The following is a 25,342-nucleotide window of genomic DNA, read 5'->3' on the forward strand; positions in this document are numbered from 1 at the left end:
TTAATCCTTTAGGAGGCTTAATCCAACTAACCCAAGGATCAACATGCAAATTCCACTCACAAAGATATAAACTTTAAACCAAATTCACAAAGATGCAAGCTTGCTACTAGGATTGCAATAGTAAGATGATTAACATGCAAGGTTGATCATTCCTAACACAATAACATCCAACATAAACATGAATTTCAAGGAATATGGAATAATTATTGAGGAAAGATTGAGAGATTCTTACAAAGCTTAAGGAAAGTAGTGTCTACCAAATTACACCAAGCAAAAGGTCTAGCCTTCCATAACCATAGATGAATCTAAGATTAATGGAAAGATTGACATCAAAATCCAACCAAAGATTACAACTTTTCTCCAAAATACCAAGTTCTTCCTTAACATACAAGTTTGAGATTATTCAATAATGATGTGATAAACTAGGTCTTCAAAACCATGAACTACATATATGGCTGCACTCCCTTCTAGGTTAAACCTGATTTGGGCTTCCACGAATTGGTTTAAGACGGAGGATCAACTCTCGAAGGCTGAGGAAAACACAGGCTGCGTCATCCAACGCAGGCCTGCGTCAAACGGCGCAGGCTGCGTCCTGGACTGATCTCCGCTCCAAATTCTTCATCTTGTAAAGCTTCTTTCACCATTTTGGCCTTCATGCTTGTTCACCAAGGGATGACAACTTCTATGATAGTTCGCTTGGAGTTCGTCTTCACTTGATTGCTTGCTTCGGGGTGTGGTTAGAGGCACTTGCTCGGGATTCCGAACTCTCCTCTCAAAACCATGCTCCATATATGCATTAAAACACGTTAATCACAACAACCAATGGGACGGGAAGACTAGTTCATTATTCCGACAAAAGACCCTTAAATGAAACCAAACTCGGCCTAAGAAGGCCTTATTGACTCGACACTTTTAACTCTATCATGGGTCTAAATTCAACGCCTATCACTTTGACTATACAACGAGTATATAAATATGAATATGATTGTTGCATGATTTATGTAACTGAAATAGTACACAGGAAATGGTCTCAATTCTTGCAATTTAGTCGGTATATATAAGTATATAACTTGGTTAACGTCTCGATTCGAAGTTAGTAAGATATCTATCAATCGTGATGAAGGGTAAATGCATATATGACATGATTCGAAATCAGTAGATCGTATGCATATTATAACATTCATCTACTTGCCGCCTGAATATTAATATGAAAACTCGGGATTTCAATTTCAACATATTGTGAGGGGTTTATAAAACAACGATGGAAAGGCGAGAGGGAAACTAGCCCTCTCTGGTGTTGCCTTGGGATGAGCAATATCCGATAAACGAGAAAGACGTAAATTTGGTTACAGCTTTAGAAGATGTTACACACGAGTTAAAGTACTTGGATGAATAACAAGGGCCAGGTTTCATAAATAAAAGTTTTCACAGTTGAGTTACTTGAACAGCCTTCCAAGAAGAAAAACACTCTTATAATCCGGATCAACAGAGAGCCATAATCAACCAGTATCAAATATTCGACATCTATGTACGCAAGATATAAAGTCATTCAGGCTGTATTGTTTGAAGCTTTCCCAATTAGAAAACAAGGCGATCTGTTAATCAAATTGGTTTGACTAAAAATAGGTCCCTTCAGGAGGTTGCGCAAGCTTACGATTCTGTGGTGAAGCCATTTCTTTCCTGAGCTGGGTCAGAATATCCTCCATAGTGTACTCCCTCTGCCAATTTGCAAGCATTCCGAACTTTTTAGGTTCAACCTGCCATCCAGACCAATACTCGTCAGATTCCAGCATATAAACCATCAAACCATACCTGAACAAGAATATGCACTAGACCTGACAAATTTGTCCAGCTCGTCAATTTGTGTGCATCATCATTGGGTCATTTCAGATACAGGTCAAATATTACTCTGGATCTATTTAGGCTTGATGGTTTCGGGTCCTGTTGATTTGGTCATTGTTGGGTAATGGTATTGAGGTTTTTGGCTTTTTGCCTCAAATTAGTCAATTTGGATCATTTCAGCTCATCTCAAATTGGTTCTTTTTTGGGCCAGGTAGTCTTTGATCAGGTTACTTCGGGTTTCGGACTACTTTTGGATGTTATTTTAGGGTTCATGTAAAGGATGGGACAATGCTGGTCGAGTCAGTCTCTAATCTGAGTTCGAGAAGTTGAATATTGCAGAAATTTCATACACAAGTAACTGAAGAAAATATCAACTATGATGCTCGGACTCGGGTACGACGTACGGATACGGATACGAATCCTTGTGTCCGACACTTAAAAAGTCATAAATTTTAGGATACGAGGACATGAATAACTAACGGATACGACAAGTTTTGGACACGGTCAATGTACCCGATTTTAATATTTGGACACGGTGAACTCTTTAATTATAAACCTTTTACTGGTCTCATTTAAGTCTTTGACTTGACTTTATATTCATTTTAGAGCATGTACTATAGAGAGGAGCTTTTGATCCTCTTAATTTTTTTCTCCCCTTCTATTTTCTTGACTCCTCATTCACTTTTTAACCACCTCATTTTCCACTATCTTCATCCTCTTCCTCTATATTTTTCTTATATTTTTCCACAATAGAGAGGAAAGCTTCATCTTCCTCTTATATTAATCACTACACTCTAACCTTCAATTTTTTTTAAAAAATATAAACGATTAAATTCGAAACAAAATTGACAATTAGAAACGTAAAAACTTCAAACGATCATAACTTTGTGCTCGGGTGTTCGATTTTGACCAATTTTTTTTTCAAATCACTTAACTCGACGAGACGAACGCAATGGTAAAAAAAAAAAAAAAAAAAAAAAAAAAAAAAAATGGAAAGTGGGCCCATTCGTGTGAAAAACGTGAACTGGCCTAGGCCGGTTCATGTAACCAGCCTTGGCTGGTTCATGTAAATCACACGAATGGGCCTAGGCCAGTTCATGTGGATTACACGAACTGACCAGGCTGGTTCGTGTAAACCACATGAATCGGCCTAGGTCAATTCGTGTTTTTTACACGAATGGACCATTTTTCAATTTTTTTCCCCCATTGCGTTCGTCTCGTCGGGTTAAGTGATTTGAAAAAAAAAAAAAAAAAAAAAAACTGTCAAAATCGGACATCCGAGCACAAAGTTAGGGCATCAACAATAGAGGTTTGTCAACAAAGGTTTGTGTACTTTTTAGAGGTTTGTTGACAAACATCTCTATTGTTGGGAATAGGGGTTGAGGTTCATAAATGAGAATGGTTACAATTTTGTATACAGGTTTGTGTTTTTGTTTTTGGTTGTGAGTGATAGTGGACCCCATGTAGTATACTTTTATGGGGGTTTGTTTATGTTTAAGAGGTTTGTCTATTGTTGTATTGAAGTTTGTTTTTAGAGAGGTTTGTGTGTTGAGTGATGTGGCATTAGACAAACCTCAATGAGGTTTGTCTATTGCTAATGCCCTTATGATCGTTTGAAGTTTTTTGGTTCTTTAATCGTCAACTATGTTACTCCGACACTACACTTAACTGCCGTGTCGCGTGTCAGACACGTGTCGGTGTCCGACACGACACGACACTTCGACACTTCAATTTAGACCACAAAACAGGAAAATTCATCCCAAATAGCCGTGTCCGACACGCCGACACGTGTCGGACACCGACATGTGTCGGCGTGTTTGAGTAACACAGATCGTCAATTTTGGTCCAATTTAAATCGCTATTTCGTATTATTTCGAGACGGTTTTGTTTTTGTTAATTTCTGAAGCGGTTTTTTTGAAATTTTAAATTTAAAATCGAAAATGAGTAAAGAGGTAGGTATATGGGGATTTAATTACTCAAGGGCAAAAAGGTAATATTTAGGTGCGAGATGAGTAAAACTAGGGGTGATCTTTAGCAAACCCGATTTATAATCAATATTTTATTGCCATGAGATAACACCTCCCCCTGCCCATGAGATAACACCTCCCCATATAAAATTCTCTTTTAATAACACCTCCTTTTTGTCCAACGGTAATCCTTCTCTCTCTTTCATTATTTTCTATGCAAACTCTTCATCTCCTACTATACACTTCATCCTCTACCTCTTTCTTCTTGTTAAAAAAAACTTTTACTTGCTTCATGAAAGTGTCCAATTTTCTTCATGGCGACCGGACACGTATTCCGTGTCCGTATCCGTGTCGGGTCGTACGGACACGGGTACAGAGGGTAAACTGCCGAGTCCGAGTATCATAGAATATCAATCCTAGAGACGTCTCAAGTAATTACAAAAAAATTAATACACTCCTTATTTGAGGATTTTGGTCCAAAATACCGTTAAAACAACGAATCAACACTGTGAGTATATGGGATTGACCCAAGAACAAGAGATTAAAAGGATAGGATCGCCAACATGTGCTCATGTGGAATTGCATGTTTATAGAAAGTGATCACGAATCATACAACGTTGATTGACAAAAATGACAGGCAATCATTCATGTTTTGACATGGCACATGGCTAAGCAGAGTAAGCAAAAGCATCACCTATGGAGTATTAGCACATCAATCAGGCATACAAAAAAAAATTACCATTCCAGTCTCAGGGTTCACACAAGTCAAGTTGACTCGAGTGTGGAAACGGACACTGGGCGGTTTCTCTGGATAATCTTTGTCACAGAAGAGCTTCAGTTGATAAATGCGACCATCGTGTACACCCTGTGCAGCACCAATACAAACACGAATACAATCTCCAGATCAGCAATATAACAGTCTTCCAAACCATATGAAGAAGGAAAAAAAAGAGGTAAGGGCAAGTACTTCAGTAGAAAATGTCGACCCTTTGGTGCAACTAGAGAGCTCAGAAAAAACCAAACCAACTAAAAAAATGACCGAAATGAACGGAGTACTGCGTATCGACGAGGCATGGTGTGTTATCTAAGAATTTTTTTTCTAACTTATAAGTATGATCGCTCTTTTAAGCATGTTGCAGAATCTGGATTCCTCAAGAACAGCATAGATACTAAGATATTAATATTATGAACACCACATTATTTTGTGTAATATTACTCTCTCCATCCCATTTATATTGTCTCCATTTCCCTTTGAAACATCCCAAAATGTAGCAAGACGAAAAGGTTAACGTTCCATACTATAGCTAGTTATGTATCGTAACACTTCTATGAAAAATAGGGACAAATTGTAGCCATATTTTTTAAGTGAAGGGGTGATAGTGGTTTTTCATCACTAAATCAGTCATAAGGGGGCTATATAAATGGGATGAACGGAGTATGATAAAATTCCCCAAGCACCTCTACCGACAAGCTTTACAAAACTAACATTGTGTGGGCCAATGATGGTGCCTGTCCAAGAGCGCATGTAAATATCATCATTATCATCCATTCCATAACTGACACTGCCATCTCCAATTCCTCTCTCACCACGCTCAAGCTCCTCCAGTAATCTGAAGTTTCTGGGAACTAAATGAACACATTTAGAAGAAGATAATCAGATATTCATACAAATAAGCCAAGGATAGAGGATAGAAACATAGATAAACTGTACATAGTCCTACAGTACATGGACATACGGTACAAGTCTGTTGTAATTTTTCCCCAAAGATAAGGTGAAATGGGTAAATATTGTTCTAACTGAAAATTAAAGACAACAAGAAGAATAAACTGACAAATAAAGGTAAAATCGACGGGGTATACTTCACTTTAAATTCATAGCATTCAATCCACTCAGACTCTCAGAGGGACTATATTCCCATATTAGATTCAGGTTAACCTTAGCAGTTTAGTGGCTTAAAGAATAAGTATAAAAGTTACTTTAGGTATCCTTTAAAACAAGTCGCTAGGCATCTTTATCTAGTCTAGAAATAATTAAGAGGAGTGAAACATGTACTAATTATTCCCATAGCAAGCTGAAATTTAAAACAAAGAAACAGTAAATTCAAAAGCCTTTACAGGATTTTTTTTAAGAACAATTAATACATCATACATGTACTCCTACAATGCAACCTTTACCAAACTATTGTTTAAGCACAATTACTAGCATTTCTAGCAGACATAAACTCTTCACGGTTGATTCTACCCATTCCTAGAAAAGCAAGAAGCTAATTCATTTCCCAAATTCATGAATTCAAGTTACTCAACATTAGAACAGGTGGTGCGAGATCAGGGAGAATGTAAAGCAAAACAATAACTAGGAGGTCTGTTGATAATAATTAGTCTAGTGAAACATGTACGGAGTATAAATTATTCCTAAAGCAAGTTATTTATTCAAGACAGAAAACAGTGAATTCAAGAGCCTCTACAGGATTTTACAGAAAAATTGATGCATGTACTCCTACAACACAACCATCCCAATCGATTCTTTAAGCACAGTTACTTCACGGAATTCCTTCACTATCAGTAAGCGTGCCATACATGATACATAAGAAAAGCTCATTAAGTTACAGAAATCCTTCATGGTTAGTTCTACCTGGTTAGCAAGATGCTAGTTTTATTTTATTCAAGGTATTCAATATCAGAACAGGTGGTGCGGGATAACTACATAAAGCTCGTAAATGTTAGAACAATGGCCAAGAAAGAATGTAAACAAAACAATAACTAGGAGGATATCGAAAAAACAATAAAACAATAAAGTAGACCTTAACCCTTACTTCACAACAGAAACACCGAAAGTTCCATGTTCAAAGTCTACCTACAGAACAAGTCTCGAGCCAGAGAGCCACACAATGGGTTATTAAGATAAAAGGTGGAGCTCTAACTAAATCATATCAAAAATCTGCACTTTCATCCTAAAACTGTACTTTCTCCAACTCAATCATTTATTTCCCTTTGATTAAACACCGCTCAAGATCTAATTGTACACCATCGTAAACAAGCTTAGGGTACCCCAAGCTACCACGAATCTCAGCTGAAGATTGGGACGGAGGGAGTACAAGATGTCATCGTAAACTATCTTAAACAAGCTCAGGGTACCCCCAATGCCACCAAGAATTTCGGGCTGAACATTGGGACGGAGGGAATACAAGATTTCATTGTAAACTATCTTAAACAGGCTTTGGGTACCTCAATATCACCAGTCCACCACCAATATCGGGATGAAGATAAACTCTACAAAACTGGCACCTAAAACTACCACAACAGCAGCTACAAATTACAGATCCGAAGAATACAGAATGTATACAAAAGTCGAGATGTACACAACTTTACCCTAATTGGATAAAACCAACAAAAATACTGTTCCACAATTATAAAAACCAATTAAACAATGAAATAAACACTAGAATCTTAATCACGTCTACGAAGAATCAGCATACAAACATTGGAGCAACATAGAGACAATATAAGTAGAAATTGATCCTTTCAAAATAATTACTTCCCCGTCTCAATCATTTATTTAACTTTAATTAAAATACCCATGACGATTAACAATAAATATGGATTCAATGAGCATAATAAAAAACAAAATGGAAATAAAATTAAAAGGGAAAAAAAGAAAAGGGAAAATGGGTAGCGTACCAACGACGCTAGATCCTCCCGGAGCCATGGTTATTGGAAAGGTTAGATAGAAAGCGACGGACTTTAAGAGACAGAGAGAGAGAGAGAGAGAGAGAGAGAGTATTCACGTATGGCGCATTACCGAAGGAAAAGATCTATATGCAAGGAAAAAGACCGACAGCGGCTAACGGATCAACCGAGTCGAGTTCAGGTCGGATAAATTTGAACCGGTTTATTTCGGATTTGCGATAATTTGGGTTAACTAGATTTCATGTCCGTGCGTTGCACGGATACTAAAACATTTTGTAATAAGATTATTTTTTCACACTTAAACTAATAGTAATGTTTTTTTTCACATTTAAAGTGTTACATACTTTCATACCTTACAGATTATATTAGTTACTTATACTTATTTGATTTATTCACTCCTATTTTAATAGAGGCTAAACAAATGGACAATTCCAGAAGTTAGCAAAAGAACTATTTATAATTATGGGTTTTTTGAATATATCGGGTTAAAACACAGAGTTAAAACCACAGAGGAATCTATTTCTCTAAATAATGAAGAAATGTATCTTCAACTTTTAAACAATAGTGACTTAGAACCACTAAGAAAATCTAAGCACCAATTTATTCATATTGGTTTAGTCCAAGTGGCTTTTAAACCACTAACTCGGAAGGATTACTGAGAAAGTTTTATTGCGGCCTTAAGAGATGGCGAAAATTTGAATTGGCAAAAGTCAATTATTGGAGTTGTTAAATCCAGTTTGGCCCATGGTCCAGTCTATTTTGACGTTTATCCAAATTTACAATTATCTTTGACAGATTCTAATATATTAGATGCTTTAACTTTGAATGTTAAAACTCATGGTTACAATTATGCAAAAGGATCGAGTTAATCATACTTGTTACAGGATTTATTATAAACCTTTATATACTTTAAATCCTCACCGTAGATTAGCCGATAAAGCTATAAATGAGACTATTATTATTGAAACTAATTGTAATAGATCTAATATCACTACTAGAAAAGCTATTAAATGGGAAGAAATATCTTTCCCTGAAAATTGGACTATAACCCAAGCTATGCCTCCTCAACCAATTATGGAGACTAATTTACTTGATGTCTGACAAACTCCCCAAGGAGTCACATTACTTTAAATTTTGGTAATAAACATATTCGACCAAGAAGTAGTACTTCAAAAATGACTAGATCTTTTTCTAATAGGACTTTTATTTCAGCCCTTGATCAAGATTTAGATATACCTAGTACATCTAGGTGTTCAACTTCTCAATTAAGAGATGAAGATTTTATTGAAACAGATGAAGATGTTTTAAGAATGCATTCTGATAAAATTTTAAGACGACATTCTAAAAAGGAAGCGGACACATTGTCCCAAATAAGTTATACTGATGATTAAGAAGGCCTTACTAGATTTTTCTCCTGGTTCCTTAACCTTAAAATTAATTAGTAATGAATTTCAATCTCCTATTTGGGAAAAATTTAGAAATTGGTTTTTTCATAATTTTGATGAAAAACAAAAAGATATTTTGCAAGATGAATTTTATGAATACTTGCAAATCAAGAAATGCGATTATTTATTTTGTCCCTTGGTATTGTTCAACTTATTTATATAATCATTTAACTATTCTTGAAAGAAATTTTGAACTTATCAATGGTAATGAAGTTAAGGGAATTTATCCTCCTCTTAAGAAATTTAAATTAGACGGGTGTTCTTACATGCCCCTTTCAAAAATGTATGAAGATGGAATTATTAGCACGACTACTAAACATTTAAATTATTTGAGCGAACAAAATAATTATGCTAATCTATCTTTAAAAATTCTTGGTGAACATGTTCTGATTTACATCATAAGGCTAATAAAGTCATAAATCTTCTTAATGAAGTCATTCAAAATACCAAGACTAAAGACCTTTCTTCTTCGCAAGAAATAACTCCTATTATAAAAAATCCTCCCGATATAGAGAATTTTAAATTTTTATCGACATTAACAATGAACACTTATAAGTCACTTGGCTAATAAGGTTGCAAATTTAAAATTGCAAACTTTAAGTGAAGAATTCAATCCAAATTCAAAAGATGATTTGAATGTTATTTCAAGAAATAAATGGAGTCAAAAACCTATTGATACTCTATATTATAATAGAAGACCTTCACCTATTGATATTGGGCATGAAGAAAATCTTTGAGATTATCATTAATAGTTATAGTGGATCTCATATCTATGAATGGAATATAGATTATTTTCTTTGAAAAACAAATTCATAATCAATGCCATAGAATGCTTATGTATTCACAAGTTTGTAAAAATGCTAATAATAGTGATTCTCTTTTGCTAAAATGATAGCATCGGGATTTACTGGTCAACTTAAAGGATGGTGGGATAATTACCTCACTAATGAACAAAAAACAGCTATTTTTACGAATGTAGAAATTAAAGATGAAGTGCCTACTCTGAATCGGTTTACACTTTACTTGTCAATATACTTGATCATTTTACTGGTCAATTGGGGAATAATTATGATTCCACAAGAACTCTTTTACAAAATTTTAGATGTAAAACTTTAACTGATTTTAGGTGGTACAAAGACACCTTCCTTAGCAGAGTCATGCTTTTACCGGAATGCAATAGCTCTCATTGGAAAGGTAAATTTATTGATGGTCTACCACACTTATTTGCTGAAAGAATTAGAAAAATTCTTCGTGGAGAAAATCCTTCTATTAATTACGAAAAATATAATTATGGTCACCTTATTAAAGCTTGTACAGCTGAAGGAATTAAGCTGGGTTAGGAAGGCCCTTGTGGTCCCACCATTACACAGGACATCGGATTGAACTTTCTTCCTTTTCTCAGACAAGCAAGCCTGCTCGCGCCATTAACACACTCGCTGCATGCTTTTTTTGGATTACACCCATTATCTCAAGTTTTGGATCGAACTAATCCATTGACACTATCCCAAAAGTTCTTCCTTCCCCTTATACGAATTGAGCTACAAGCTTTGAAGCCCCTACTTCTTTTTTTTATAGGATATTAGAAGAAGCCACTTTCTACAAACCTTTCTATAATAAGATGAACTCGGCCTACCCTTCTCTAGGAGAACTTGGGCTCGACGCGAGATTCCTTCACTCTGGTCGAGACTCTCCCTTATGTTTAAATCGGTGCGGGACCTAATCTCAGATGCGAGGGTTGCCCGCCCAAAGGCAAGCATCGAGTCAGTATCCTCCCTCTACTTACTTAAAAAAGGAAGTCCCTTTATCTTGTTTGGTCGACAAGGCTTTATTAGCCTTTCTCGGTTACCGGGGATCGATACCCGACAAAAACCTTTGTCTGAAGAGAGCCGGCGGTCAAGCTACCTGCACCTGTCTGGTCCGATCGTTAATCTAGCGTGGAGTGATCCTTTGATTTTCATTTGATATTGGCGTACGGTTCCTTGTTTGGATGACCGCGCGGGCGCTTCGTATCCAACTCTCTCTCTCTCGCTCCACATTATAGAGGATTTGGAGAGCGACATGGCGAGCACGGCGGAGGTGCTCAAGGCTCACCTTTGTAATAAGATTAAATTAAACCAACAGCTCAAACATCAGAACATTATTGAAAGAAGCCAATTAGGTGAATTTTGTGAACAATTTGGTATGGATATGCCTTCTACTTCTCGTAGAAAACAAAACAAAAGCAATGATAGAATTTATTCTCCTAGATATAAAAAGAAAAGATATTCTAAAGCTAAACTTGAAGAAAAAACTTATCGGAAAAATCAAAGAAAATTCCATAAAAAAGATATAGGAAAAGGGTTATATACCTTCAAAAGAAATAAGGTGTTTTAAATGCAATAAAAAGGGTCATATGGCAAACAATTCTTTGGACCCAAAAACAAATTAATAATCTTGATATAGATGATGATCTTAAAGACAAGATTTCAAAATTATTTCTTAATGAACTTGATCTGCAAAGTGAATCGGAAGCTATGTCGATAATTACGATAATTCTAGTAATTCTAGTAATAATTTAAAAATCCTTAAAAATGATTCTTTTTACACGACGTAGTTAAAACTACTAATTCAGAATGTGAACCACAGACGGGGAAAAGCTTGTATTAATCCCAAAAAGGATGAATACTTTAATCTTTTATCCAATTTTCAAGATGCCAAATTACAAGTTCTCACCAATAATGATTGGTTGGATGTTTTAAAAGCCATCCCAAGTCTTTGATTTAAGATCACAAATCATTGAAAATATACCTAGCACTTCTCATAATAATTTGGATTATAAAAATAAAAATTTTACAGAAGAAAAACCTTATTCTTTAAATGAAGTTTATAAACGTCTTCAAAATAAAAACACAACTTCTAATCCTTCTTCTTTACAAGATATTTTGAAAGAGATGGATAATTTAAAATCTCAGATTAAACTTCTAAATATTGAAGAACAAAGAAATGATACAAGAATTTCTAATCTTGAACAACTTTTTATTTTTCAAAATGATTTGCTAAACAATGATCAAGGATCTAATGACAAAAAGGTTGATAACCATGAGATTCCTATTCTTAACCCTAGTGGCAAAGATCAAGCTAATCAACTTGTTACTACTCTCCCAGAATTAAAGAGGAATAAAAAATTTCTCCAAACCATAAATATGGTTCTTTGACAAAAATGGTATGTTAAGATTCTTCTTAGAATTAATAATCAATTTTCTAAAGAATTTATTGCTTTAATTGATCTCGAGCAGATTTAAATGTCATACTGAAGGAGAAATTGACTCCAGGTATTTTGTCAAAACTACTCATAGTTTATCTCAGCGGGAGGAGATAAATTAGATATTGATTTTAAACTCCCAAAAGCTGATATATGTGTTAATAACACCTGCATACCTTTAAGCTTTCTTTTAGTAAAAAATAAACTCTCGGTTCCTATTATTCTTGGAACACCTTTTATAACAAAAATTTATCCTTTTACTGCAGATAATAAGAATTTAACTGCAAATTATCAAGGAAAAACTATTACTTTCAGTTTCATCATGAAACCCTTTATGAAAACTATAAATGAGATTTATGATAGAATTTCTTTAAAAGAAAATCAATTAAGTTTTTTAAAACATGAAGTTAACATTTTAACTATAGATCAAAAACTTAATAATCCTAGATTAAAACAAAAAATTATTGATATTGAAAATCAATTTTCTTTATCTATTTGCAATGACCATCCTAATGCTTTTTGGAACAGAAAAAAGCATATAGTAAATCTTCCTTATGAAGAAGATTTCAGGGAAGATAATGTTCCTACTAAGGCTAGGCCTTGTCAAATGAATTCAGAATATTTAGAATTTTGCAAAAAAGAAATAAGTTCTCTTTTAGAGAAAAAACTTATTGGACCATCCAAATCACCATGGTCATGTACAGCTTTTTATGTTAACAAAAATGCTGAAAAGGAACGAGGAGTTCCTAGATTAGTCATTAATTATAAACCTTTAAATAAGGTCTTAAAATGGATACCCTCACTAAACCTTCTTATTTTATGTGTATCCATTTTAAGACCTTATTTAAAGGTTTATAATTAATGACTAATCTAGGAACTCCTCGTTCCTTTTCAGCATTTTTGTTAACATAAAAAGCTGTACATGACCATGGTGATTTGGATGGTCCAATAAGTTTTTTCTCTAAAAGAGAACTTATTTCTTTTTTGCAAAATTCTAAATATTCTGAATTCATTTGACAAGGCCTAGCCTTAGTAGGAACATTATCTTCCCTGAAATCTTCTTCATAAGGAAGATTTACTATATGCTTTTTTCTGTTCCAAAAAGCATTAGGATGGTCATTGCAAATAGATAAAGAAAATTGATTTTCAATATCAATAATTTTTTGTTTTAATCTAGGATTATTAAGTTTTTGATCTATAGTTAAAATGTTAACTTCATGTTTTAAAAAACTTAATTGATTTTCTTTTAAAGAAATTCTATCATAAATCTCATTTATAGTTTTCATAAAGGGTTTCATGATGAAACTGAAAGTAATAGTTTTTCCTTGATAATTTGCGCTTAAATTCTTATTATCAGCAGTAAAAGGATAAATTTTTGTTATAAAAGGTGTTCCAAGAATAATAGGAACCGAGAGTTTATTTTTTACTAAAAGAAAGCTTAAAGGTATGCAGGTGTTATTAACACATATATCAGCTTTTGGGAGTTTAAAATCAATATCTAATTTATCTCCTCCTGCTTGAGATAAACTATGAGTAGTTTTGACAAAATACCTGGAGTCAATTTCTCCTTCTTGTATGACATTTAAATCGCTCCAAATCAATTAAAGCAATAAATTCTTTAGAAAATTGATTATTAATTCTAAGAAGAATCTTAACATACCATTTTTGTCCAAAGAACCATATTTATGGTTTGGAGAAATTTTTTATTCCTCTTTAATTCTGGGAGAGTAGTAACAAGTTGATTAGCTTGATCTTTGCCACTAGGGTTAAGAATAGGAATCTCATGGTTATCAACCTTTTTGTCATTAGATCCTTGATCATTGTTTAGCAAATCATTTTGAAAAATAAAAAGTTGTTCAAGATTAGAAATTCTTGTATCATTTCTTTGTTCTTCAATATTTAGAAGTTTAATCTGAGATTTTAAATTATCCATCTCTTTCAAAATATCTTGTAAAGAAGAAGGATTAGAAGTCGTGTTTTTATTTTGAAGACGTTTATAAACTTCATTTAAAGAATAAGGTTTTTCTTCTGTAAAATTTTTATTTTTATAATCCAAATTATTATGAGAAGTGCTAGGTATATTTTCAATGATTTGTGATCTTAAATCAAAGACTTGGGATGGCTTTTAAAACATCCAACCAATCATTATTGGTGAGAACTTGTAATTTGGCATCTTGAAAATTGGATAAAAGATTAAAGTATTCATCCTTTTTGGGATTAATACAAGCTTTTCCCTGTCTACGTGGTTCACATTCTCAATTAGTAGTTTCGTAACTACTGTCTGTGTAAAAAGAATCATTTTTAAGGATTTTTAAATTATTACTAGAATTACTAGAATTATCGAATTATCGACATAGCTTTCCGATTCACTTTGCAGATCAAGTTCATTAAGAAATAATTTTGAAATCTTGTCTTTAAGATCATCATCTATATCAAGATTATTAATTTGTTTTTGGGTCCAAAGAATTGTTTGCCATATGACCCTTTTTATTGCATTTAAAACACCTTATTTCTTTTGAAGGTATATAACCCTTTTTCCTATACTGCTTTTTATGGAATTTTCTTTGATTTTTCCGATAAGTTTTTTCTTCAAGTTTAGCTTTAGAATATCTTTTCTTTTTATATCTAGGAGAATAAATTCTATCATTGCTTTTGTTTTGTTTTCTACGAGAAGTAGAAGGCATATCCATACCAAATTGTTCACAAAATTCACCTAATCGCTTCTTTCAATAATGTTCCGATGTTTGAGCTGTTGGTTTAATTTAATCTCATTACAAAGGTTTATTCCTTCACCGTATGCTTTAATAAGGTGACCATAATTATATTTTTCGTAATTAATAGAAGGATTTTCTCCACGAAGAATTTTTCTAATTCTTTCAAAGAAATAAGTGTGGTAGACCATCAATAAATTTACCTTTCCAATGAGAGCTATTGCATTCCTGTAAAAGCATGACTCTGCTAAGGAAGGTGTCTTTGTACCACCTAAAATCGCTTAAAGTTTTACATCTAAAATTTTGTAAAAGAGTTCTTGTGGAATCATAATTATTCCCCAATTGACCAAGAAATGATCAAGTATATTGACAAGTAAAGTGTAAACCGCAGATTTACGTAGGCACTTCATCTTTAATTTCTACATTCGTAAAAATAGTCGTTTTTTTGTTCATTAGTGAGGTAATTATCCCACCATCCTTTAAGTTGACCTAAATCCATCCCGATGCTATCATTTTAGCAATAAAGAGAATCACTATTATTAGCATTTTTACAAACTTGTGAATACATAAGCATTCTATGGCATTGATTATGAATTTGTTTTTCAAAGAAAATAATCTATATTCCATTCATAGATATGAGATCCACTATAACTATTACCGATAATCTAAGATTTTCTTCATGCCCAATATCAATAGGTGAAGGTCTTCTATTATAATATAGAGTATCAATAGGTTTTTGACTCCATTTATTTCTTGAAATAACATTCAAATCATCTTTTGAATTTGGATTGAATTCTTCACTTAAAGTTTGCAATTTTAAATTTGCAACCTTATTAGCCAACTGACTTATAAGCTGTTCATTGTTAATGTCAGATAAAAATTTAAAATTCTCTATATCAGGAGGATTTTTTATAATAGGAGTTATTTCTTGCGAAGAAGAAAGGTCTTTAGTCTTGGTATTTTGAATGACTTCATTAAGAAGATTTATGACTTTATTAGCCTTATGATGTAAATCTGTAACATGTTCACCAAGAATTTTTAAAGATAGATTAGCATAATTATTTTGTTCGCTCAAATAATTTAAATGTTTAGTAGTCGTGCTAATAATTCCATCTTCATACATTTTTGAAAGGGGCATGTAAGAACACCCGTCTAATTTAAATTTCTTAAGAGGAGGATAAATTCCCTTAACTTCATTACCATTGATAAGTTCAAAATTTCTTTCAAGAATAGTTAAATGATTATATAAATAAGTTGAACAATACCAAGGGACAAAATAAATAACTGCATTTACTGATTTGCAGTATTCATAAAATTCATCTTGCAAAATATCTTGCTGTTTTTCATCAAAATTATGAAAAAACCAATTTCTAAATTTTTCCCAAATAGGAGATTCAAATTCATTACTAATTAATTTTCTGGTTAAGGAACCAGGAGAAAAATCTAGTAAGGCCTTCTTAATCATCAAGATAACTTATTTGGGACAATGTGTCCGCTTCCTTTTTAGAATGTCGTCTTAAAATTTTATCAGAATGCATTCTTAAAACATCTTCATCTGTTTCAATAAAATCTTCATCTCTTAATTGAGAAGTTGAACACCTAGATGTACTAGGTATATCTAAATCTTGATCAAGGGCTGAAATAAAAGTCCTATTAGAAAAAGATCTAGTCATTTTTGAAGTACTACTTCTTGGTCGAATATGTTTATTACCAAAATTTAAAGTAATGTGACTCCTTCAGAGTTTGTCAGACATCAAGTAAATTAGTCTCCATAATTGGTTGAGGAGGCATAGCTTGGGTTATAGTCCAATTTTCAGGGAAAGATATTTCTTCCCATTTAATAGCTTTTCTAGTAGTGATATTAGATCTGTTACAATTGGTTTCAATAATAATAGTCTCATTTATAGCTTTATCAGCTAATCTACAGTGAGGATTTAAAGTATATAAAGGTTTATAATAAATCCTGTAACAAGTACAGATTAACTCTGATCCTTTTGCATAATTGTAACCATGAGTTTTAACATTCAAAGTTAAAGCATCTAATATATTAGAATCAGTCAAAGATAATTGTAAATTTGGATAAACGTCAAAATAGACTGGACCATGGGCCAAACTGGATTTAACAACTCCAATAATTGACTTTTGCCAATTCAAATTTCTCGCCATCTCTTAAGGTCCGCAATAAAACTTTCCTCGTAATCCTTCCGAGTTAGTGGTTTAAAAGCCACTTGGACTAAACCAATATGAATAAATTGGTGCTTAGATTTTCTTAGTGGTTCTAAGTCACTATTGTTTAAAAGTTGAAGATACATTTCTTCATTATTTAGAAAATAGATTCCTCTCGGTTTTAACTCGTGTTTTAACCCGATATATTCAAAAAACCCATAATTATAAATAGTTCTTTTGCTAACTTCCTAATTGTCCATTTGTTTAGCAACTCTAAATTCGAGGATATTCAACCTCTTGATCATCTTGTTTTTAACAAGAGACTTACCCGTATTAAGTACACGTAGACTCATAAGATGAGAGAAAGTTGAATTATGACTTAACTATCATAAATTATATATACTTCCATGGCTCTGATACCAAGTTAAGTTGTGAGTTTGGAAAATCTCAGCCATTGGATTAAAATAAATAGACTGATGAGATTGAATCTAGTAATAATAAAAAAACACGCGGCCTTCAATCTGATGAATACAATAATTTCACGCTCTATTTTTGTTTCTTCTCTCTCCTTTCATCCCTATTATCCACTTCTCAGATTCTCAAATTCAATTTTTTTTTTTTACTTAAAACCTTCAGCGCTTCCAATCCCTGCATCATTATCATTTCCTCAAATCCTAATTACAAGTACAATCATAATCGCATTAATTGATTCTGACTTGATGATGATTTGAGGGAATTGATCGAAAAATACGGAATCTTGATTGAGGTATAGATTGATGAATTTGGGGTAATTTATCCGCTATTTTGCGACTCCGGTACTCGATTTTGATAGGCGACTATTTGTTACAAATTATAATTTTGATTGATTGGATCAAATTATAATTTTGAGTTACGGGCCTATAGTGGGTTCGAAGCCTCCGAGTTGGATCCCGTTTTGTTATTGATTCCAGCTTGTTGGCCATGGAAAAATAACCTTTGACAAGGTTTTTCGTGTAAGTTGTTGTTCCCTTGACATTTTATTTCTTCGCCATTTCAGTTTTTCTTAGCTTTGCAAACCATCATTTTATTTTATGCAGGTATTCTTTGCATTAACCATGGCAGCAATAGGAATATCTCAATCAAGCTCGCTTGCACCAGATAGCGGGAAAGCAAAGGGTGCTGCTGCTTCTGTATTCTCAATTCTGGATCGTAAGTCTAAGATAGACCCTAGTTATGAATCTGGTCTGACCTTAGATGATGTCAAGGGTGAAACTGAGCTTCGTCGAGTGAGCTTTACATATCCCACTAGACCTGATTGCGTCGGATATCGACTTGAATCAAGGGCTTCATTCGAAAAAAATCGAGGCTAAGAATGCCCTCGAGAACTACTATGCTTACGATATGAGGATTACCATTAAGGATGACAAAATTAGCTCTAACTATGCAATCCGATAATTGCTAAGATGTACCAGGATGGTGTTGGTCCTGGTCCTGATATGGGTGGTGCCCCGATGGGTGTTGGTCCTTCCATTTCCTTTAACCTCTTTAATTTCTCTTGCGTTTAGTTCTTGTACTAGTGTAAACCTCTGGTTGCACAATCCTTGGATTTATGCTTAGAAGGTGATCAGTTGATTAGCATTATTAAGCATGAACGTGATAGTTTAAGACGAGATTAATGTGGGTTTTAATTACGAGTACAAATTTGGAAGTCAACTAAAACAATATGGGTTGTTATTAATTTTTATTGAAAGCTGTCACTTATATATTATTAGCAGCTAGTCTTACTTTGACGATTATCGCATCCTGAAAGACATAGTTCTGGCGACCTCTCACAAAAAGGGAGAGAGGAGAAAATGAAGGAGATGACTTTACGCGTTTCTTTCACTCACTTCAAATTGGGTTTTTCATGAGAGAAAAACGGTTTCAAACTTGCTTTTTACGTGACGATTTAATAATATCCGTCACAAGTGAGAATTTATGTATTAGAATAACATGAAAATATTTTCATGTCAATATGTGCATTTGCATATGGTTGCTGACCAAGTAAGATCCCTTGTCATTGTCTTGTTTTCTTTTAATGATCACCTACTCTCAGTTATTAAGAAGCTGTCTTTAATCGGAATGCTGGAATTGCTTATATTCAACCCCATGGTGAAAACGATGTGCGAAAATTGGAACAGTGGTACCCTCTTATTTTTTGAATTTCTACGCAATAATTTTTAAAAACATGACACACGGACAAATCACGTTCAAAGAAAAAAAAATTGCGTGAGATTTTGCTAACTTGTTACACCATTAATATACTTAAGCCTCGTTTGATTTGGAAAAATGAGAGATATTTGGTTAGTCTAAATCTTGGGATTTTCTTTTTCCCATGAATTAAAGTAGTAAAAAAAAATCAAAGTGGCACCAGAATAACATCAAAATAACAGCAGAATAATAGTAGAATAACAGCACAATAACATGTGATAAAAAAAAGAAAAAAAATCAAAGTCGTAAAAAAAAATTAAAGTGACACCGGAATAATAACACAATAACACCAGAATAACAGCACAATAACATGCGGTAAAAAAAAAGTAAAAAAATCAAAGTAGTAAAAAAAATAAAAAGTGAAACTGTAATAACATCACAATAGTAGCAGAATAATAGTAGAATAACAGCACAATAACACGTGGTTAAAAAAAAATCAAATTCGTAAAAAATTAAAGTGACAAAAGCGAATAACATCACAATAACAATGAGAATAACAATAATAAAGACAATAACACGTGGTAAAAAAAAAGATAAAAAATCAAAGTCGTAAAAAAATCAAAGTAACAGCAGAATAACATCACAATAACAGCGGAATAACAATAACATCACAATAACATGTGGTAAAAAAAAGAGAAAAAAATCAAAGTCGTTAAAAAATCAAGTTAAAAAAAGCACAATAATAGCATAATAACACGAGGTAAAAAAAATAAGAGTGAAAAAAAATTCAAGCAAAAAAGAATTTGGTACAAAAAGAAAAAGAAAAAAAGGTAACATAATGAGAAAATTAGAGAAAAACATAAGAGAAAAAAAAAATCAAAGTTGTAAAAAAAAGCATAATAACACGAGGTAAAAAAAAGATAAAAAAAATTAAAGTAAAAAAAAAAGTAGCATTAGAAAAAAGAGAAAATAAACTAAATAACAATGCTTTTATATGACAACTAAGATTAATCTTGGCCACTCATCTCTAATGTAATCTAATGGTTGAGATTTTCCCAACTCACAACTCACCATAAGAACCAAAATCACCAAATCCAATCTATATATATATATATATATATATATATATATATATATATATATATATATATATATATATATATAGAGGTAAGATCTAATGAGTCTTCCTCTCAAATTGAGTCCATAAGTCCCTCTAAGGGCCATTGGATGGCCTCAATGGATGGTTGAGATGAATTTGATTAAAGGCCATTAAAAAGAAAAGGAAAAAAAATGTGGATGGTTGGATTGAGATGGGTGGTTGAGATTGAAAATTACCAAAAAAAAATTACCACTAATCAAATTTCTATACACTAATTAATTTTTCTTTCTCTCTCTAGCCCCTAATTAATCGCTTTTGAGTTTTGGCTTTCGTAGTGTAAATGTAATGTTGTATGAGTTTTACAAGTGTAAATGTGACGGAAATTTTGAATTTATATAATTTTAACACTTTACAAGTGTAAATGTGATGTTTTACTAGTGTAAATGTAACATTTTAAGAGTGTAAAATTTATTTTTTGTGACGGAAATTTTGAATTTATATAATTTTAACACTTTACAAGTATAAATGTGAAGTTTTACGAGTGTAAATGTAACATTTTAAGAGTGTAAAATTTATTTTTTGTGACGGAAATTTTGGATTTATATAATTTTAACACTTTACAAGTGTAAATGTGAAGTTTTACGAGTGTAAATGTAACATTTTTAGAGTGTAAAATTTATTTTTTGTGACGGAAATTTTGAATTTATATAATTTTAACACTTTACAAGTGTAAATGTGAAGTTTTACGAGTGTAAATGTAACATTTTAAAAGTGTAAATTTGAATTTTTGTGACGGAAATTTTGAATTTATTTAATTTTAACACTTTACAAGTGTAAATGTGAAGTTTTACGAGTGTAAATGTAACATTTTAAGAGTGTAAAATTTATTTTTTGTGACGGAAATTTTGGATTTATATAATTTTTAACACTTTACAAGTGTAAATGTGAAGTTTTACGAGTGTAAATGTAACATTTTAAGAGTGTAAATTTGAATTTTTGTGACGGAAATTTTGAATTTATATAATTTTAACATTTTACAAGTGTAAATGTGATGTTTTACGAGTGTAAATGTAACATTTTAAGAGTGTACATTTGATTTTTTGTGACGGAAATTTTGAATTTATATAATTTTAACATATTACAAGTGTAAATGTGATATTTTCCGAGTGTAAATGTAATATTTTAAGAGTGTAAATTTGATTTTTTTGTGACGGAAATTTTGAATTTATATAATTTTAACATTTTACAAGTGTAAATGTGATGTTTTCCGAGTGTAAATGTTGTATTTTAAGTGTAAATTTGAAGGTTTAAGAGTGTAAATTTGGTCCTTTGAGTGTGACTTTGGTCCTTTATAAGTATAACTTTGGTCCTTTTACGATTAAAACTTTAGTCCGACTCCCAACAAACACCACCAACGCCGTCCTCCACCACCAACTCATATCCACGAAAATATGAGTCCAAATATATATATAAATTTAACGAGTGTAAATGTTCAGATATACGAGTGTAAATGTAAATAAATATGAGTGTAAATGTTAAGAAATATGAGTGTAAATGTACACAAATACAAGTGTAAATGTTAAGATTTATGAGTGTAAATGTAAAGAAATATGAGTGTAAATGTTAAGAAATATGAGTGTAAATGTAAGGAAATACGAGTGTAAATGTAATGATTTACGAGTGTAAATGTAAAGAAATACGAGGGTAAATGTAAAGAAATATGAGTGTAAATCTGAAAAAATGCGTGTAAATGTAAAGAAATATGAGTGTAATAAACATATTTATTAGATCTAAGAATAAAAATCATGATAATACGATTTTTTTTCAAAAATCTAATATATATATTTATTAGATCTACGAAAAGAAATTTGAAAAAAATATAAAACTTGTATAGCTTTAAGAAAATACGAGTGTAAATGTGAAAAAATACAAGTGTAAATTTAAAGAAATAAGTGTGTAAATGTGAGGAAATACAAGTGTAAATTTAAAAACATACAAATGTAACTTTAAAAAATCAGATATGAAAATACGAGTGTAATTGTAAAGAAATACGAGTGTAAATGTAAAATAATACGAGTGTAAATATAAAAATAATATTACCCCAACACCAAACAAAACGTGAAAGGCAAAAGAAAAAAGAGGAAGGGGGGCCCTCACCACTATGTGAACAGTGAACTCAAGGCACAAACCAACTTAAAAAGTAAAGCAGTAGCAAATATTGATAAAGAAACGACACGACACAATTTTCACTCTTGAACTGCCAGAATATGTTTACAGAAGTAAACCAAGATCCACAACATAAGTCGTCTATCTAAATCATTACTCATTATAATGACACCTCGCTGCAGAAACAGACGCCCTTCACCAACATTTTTTGTTTTTTTAATTGAAATTTTATTTATTTTTCAGATCTAGTGACGGTTGGGTGGTAGTGGTGGTGGTCAGATCTGGAAGAGGAAAGGATGAAGTGGCGGCAGTGGGTGGTGTTGAATCTGTTGATGGTGGAGGGTGGGTGGTGCGTGGTTAGTCGACGACAGACAAAGGGCAGATCTGAAAAAAAGAGGGCGGCGTTTGTGTGTAGTTGGCGCGGTTATTGTTGGTGGTTGGAGGCGAGGATGACAGGGTGCGTAAGTTGTTGGTGGTTTGAGACGAGGCGGTGGTCAGATCTTGAAGAAAGGAGGTGTATGGTGGTGCGTGGAGACACGTTGGTAGAAGTGGCGGCTTCTCGGTGGTGGTGAGGTGGTGACGTTTTATGGTAGTAATGGTGGTGATTAAAATCGCCGGAGTGGTAGAGGGGTTGTGTGGTGGGCGTGGGTAGGTGGCGGTGGAGGTGGACGTGGGGTCGGGTAGGTGAGGAAGAGGGGGAAAATTTTTTTAAATTATTTGGTTTTTGAATTTTGTTGGATTTTTGAGAGGATTTGAGATTTTTTTGGTTTTTAGAGAGATGAGGGGGAGGATAATTGTGAGATGAGAGAGAAGTGGGTGGAAAAAGAAGGGTTTTATAGTGAAATTAGGGTTTGATTAGTGAAGGTAGTGAGAGGAAGTGATTAATTAGAATCAATCCCCTCCTTTTAGCCTTAATCCCCCCTTTTTTCCTTTCAATCTCAACCCCTCATCCCATCTTTTCAATGGTCCTAATAAGGACTTATGGACTCAAGGATTGTAGGTGGACTCTCTTGATCCCTTCTCTCTCTCTCTATATATATATATATATATATATATATATATATATATATATATATATATATATATATATATATATATATATATATATATATATATATATATATATATATATATATATATATATATATATATATATATATATATAGACAATTGATCACCATTTGTGTAATACTGAGTATTTGGCTCATTGTGAAATATTTATCTTATGACGTCACTGTTCTTGAATGGTTACGCCGAATTGCCTTGAGCTTATTAGATATATCAATTTATTTTTAAGACCGTACAGAATAGGAGACTAAGATTAAAACCATATATATATATATATATATATATATATATATATAGGGGCGGGATCCTGTGCGAACTGATTTACGGTGCGAACCGTACGAACTACCTAGATACATTTGTTATTACTACCGGATACATTTAGTATTACTACCGGGTACATGTGTACCCAAAGAAACAATACTAAATGTATCCGATAGTCATACCAAATGTATCCACTGTCACCACCATCACCACTGCCCTCACCACCACCACTACCGCCACCTCCACCACCACCACCACCACACCACCACCACCATTTATATACACATGTACCTAGAGCACTTATAAGTTGTACCTACACCACTTGTAAATGTATCTAGTCTCATATTAGATGTATACACCATTTATCACTGTCAGTCCGCCACCGCTGCTACCACCACCACCACCACCGCTGCCACCACCACAACTCCAACCCCAACCCCGATAACCATCACATCACACAACAACACACAAACACTAAAGCCGCACTACCCACGTTGGCGAAGTCACCGCCACCCATACTCCTTCCACCATAAAACACCGACGAAATCACTGGACAAAGCCGACAACATCACCGGTGAGCTCAAACTCCCTTCTTGATGCTACCACCGTAACATATAGGCGACACGACCTCCATAAAACACCACGACCGCATCCACACACGACCCGCTTTCCTCATCATCTCTCTCCCTTCGCCGGAAAAGTTGTCGCCTGTACTCGAAATCTGCGCATTAAACTTCGCACCCATTTCCGCCTTAACACCACCAATCCAGGTTGACGCGCCTGAATCACGGTCGACGATGGTGTCGACATTCTCAGTCAGCATACCACCTCGACCAAACACTTACCTGACTCCAAAAGTAGCAACAAAGGCGTTATTAGACTTATTTTATCGAAATTCTACTTCGTTTGTAGCAGATCTAGAACCAAAATCACAATTTTTTAGAATTATGAAATAAGCAACTCGCCGGAGAAAGGGGATACGCCGAGAAATCAGAATTAGTTTGCAAGAGTAGGATGGAGTGAGTGGCCGGAGAAGGGAACTGGTGGCGTTAAAGGAAGTAGAAAAGCAAAGTAGTAGACAAAGAACGGCCGACGTTGGAGCAGTAACGACATAGTGGAGCTGCGGCAGTGCAACGTCGGCGTAACTGGCGTTGGAGCAGCGGCGTCAGTGTAGTGGCATCATGGCCGGTGAAGGTGGAAGTAAAGTACTAGATAGGAAGAGGATTGTTAATCGTGGGGAAAATAGGAGTACGGAAATGTGATTATGTGGTCTCCCTTCATTTTGTTTGACTTGTCTTCTTTTTAAGTAAGTTCGTACAGTTCGCACCATAATTTAGTTCGCACGGGATCCTGATTCTATATATATATATATATATATATATATATATATATATATATATATACATATATATATATATATACATATATATATATATACATATATATATATACATATATGTATATATATATATGTAGAAATGGGATCAAGTGAGTCCCTTAGTATAGGTGAGTCCCATGAG

The 25,342-nt window shown here is 33.4% G+C and overlaps 1 protein-coding gene and 1 long non-coding RNA gene across 2 annotated transcripts; one reads left to right on the forward strand and one right to left on the reverse strand.

Annotated features, from left to right (window-relative positions):
- Window positions 1–1,389: 1,389 nt before the first annotated feature.
- On the reverse strand, window positions 1,390–7,606 carry LOC141633240 (ubiquitin-conjugating enzyme E2 variant 1D-like). Its single transcript, XM_074445692.1, has 4 exons — window positions 7,488–7,606; window positions 5,296–5,435; window positions 4,549–4,674; window positions 1,390–1,757 (listed from the first exon to the last, which is right to left on the reverse strand). The coding sequence occupies exons 1-4, from the start codon at window positions 7,513–7,515 to the stop codon at window positions 1,617–1,619; spliced, it is 435 nt and encodes a 144-aa protein (XP_074301793.1). The 5' UTR covers window positions 7,516–7,606; the 3' UTR covers window positions 1,390–1,616.
- Window positions 7,607–17,582: 9,976 nt separating this feature from the next.
- LOC141626733 (uncharacterized) lies at window positions 17,583–18,757 on the forward strand. Its single transcript, XR_012536323.1, has 2 exons — window positions 17,583–18,051; window positions 18,136–18,757. It is a non-coding gene; the product is annotated as an uncharacterized LOC141626733 (long non-coding RNA).
- Window positions 18,758–25,342: the final 6,585 nt, after the last annotated feature.

Source organism: Silene latifolia, chromosome Y, assembly GCF_048544455.1.
Source record: "Silene latifolia isolate original U9 population chromosome Y, ASM4854445v1, whole genome shotgun sequence".
Lineage (NCBI taxonomy): Eukaryota > Viridiplantae > Streptophyta > Magnoliopsida > Caryophyllales > Caryophyllaceae > Silene > Silene latifolia.

Coding starts and splice junctions, on each gene's coding strand:
- LOC141633240 (XM_074445692.1), bottom strand. CDS start 7,515: ATGGCTCCGGGAGGATCTAGCGTCGTTG. Junction 4,675..5,295: donor CCATCATTGGCCCACACAAT/GTTAGTTTTGTA, acceptor GGTGCTGCACAG/GGTGTACACGATGGTCGCAT. Junction 1,758..4,548: donor TGAACCCTGAGACTGGAATG/GTAATTTTTTTT, acceptor TCTGGATGGCAG/GTTGAACCTAAAAAGTTCGG.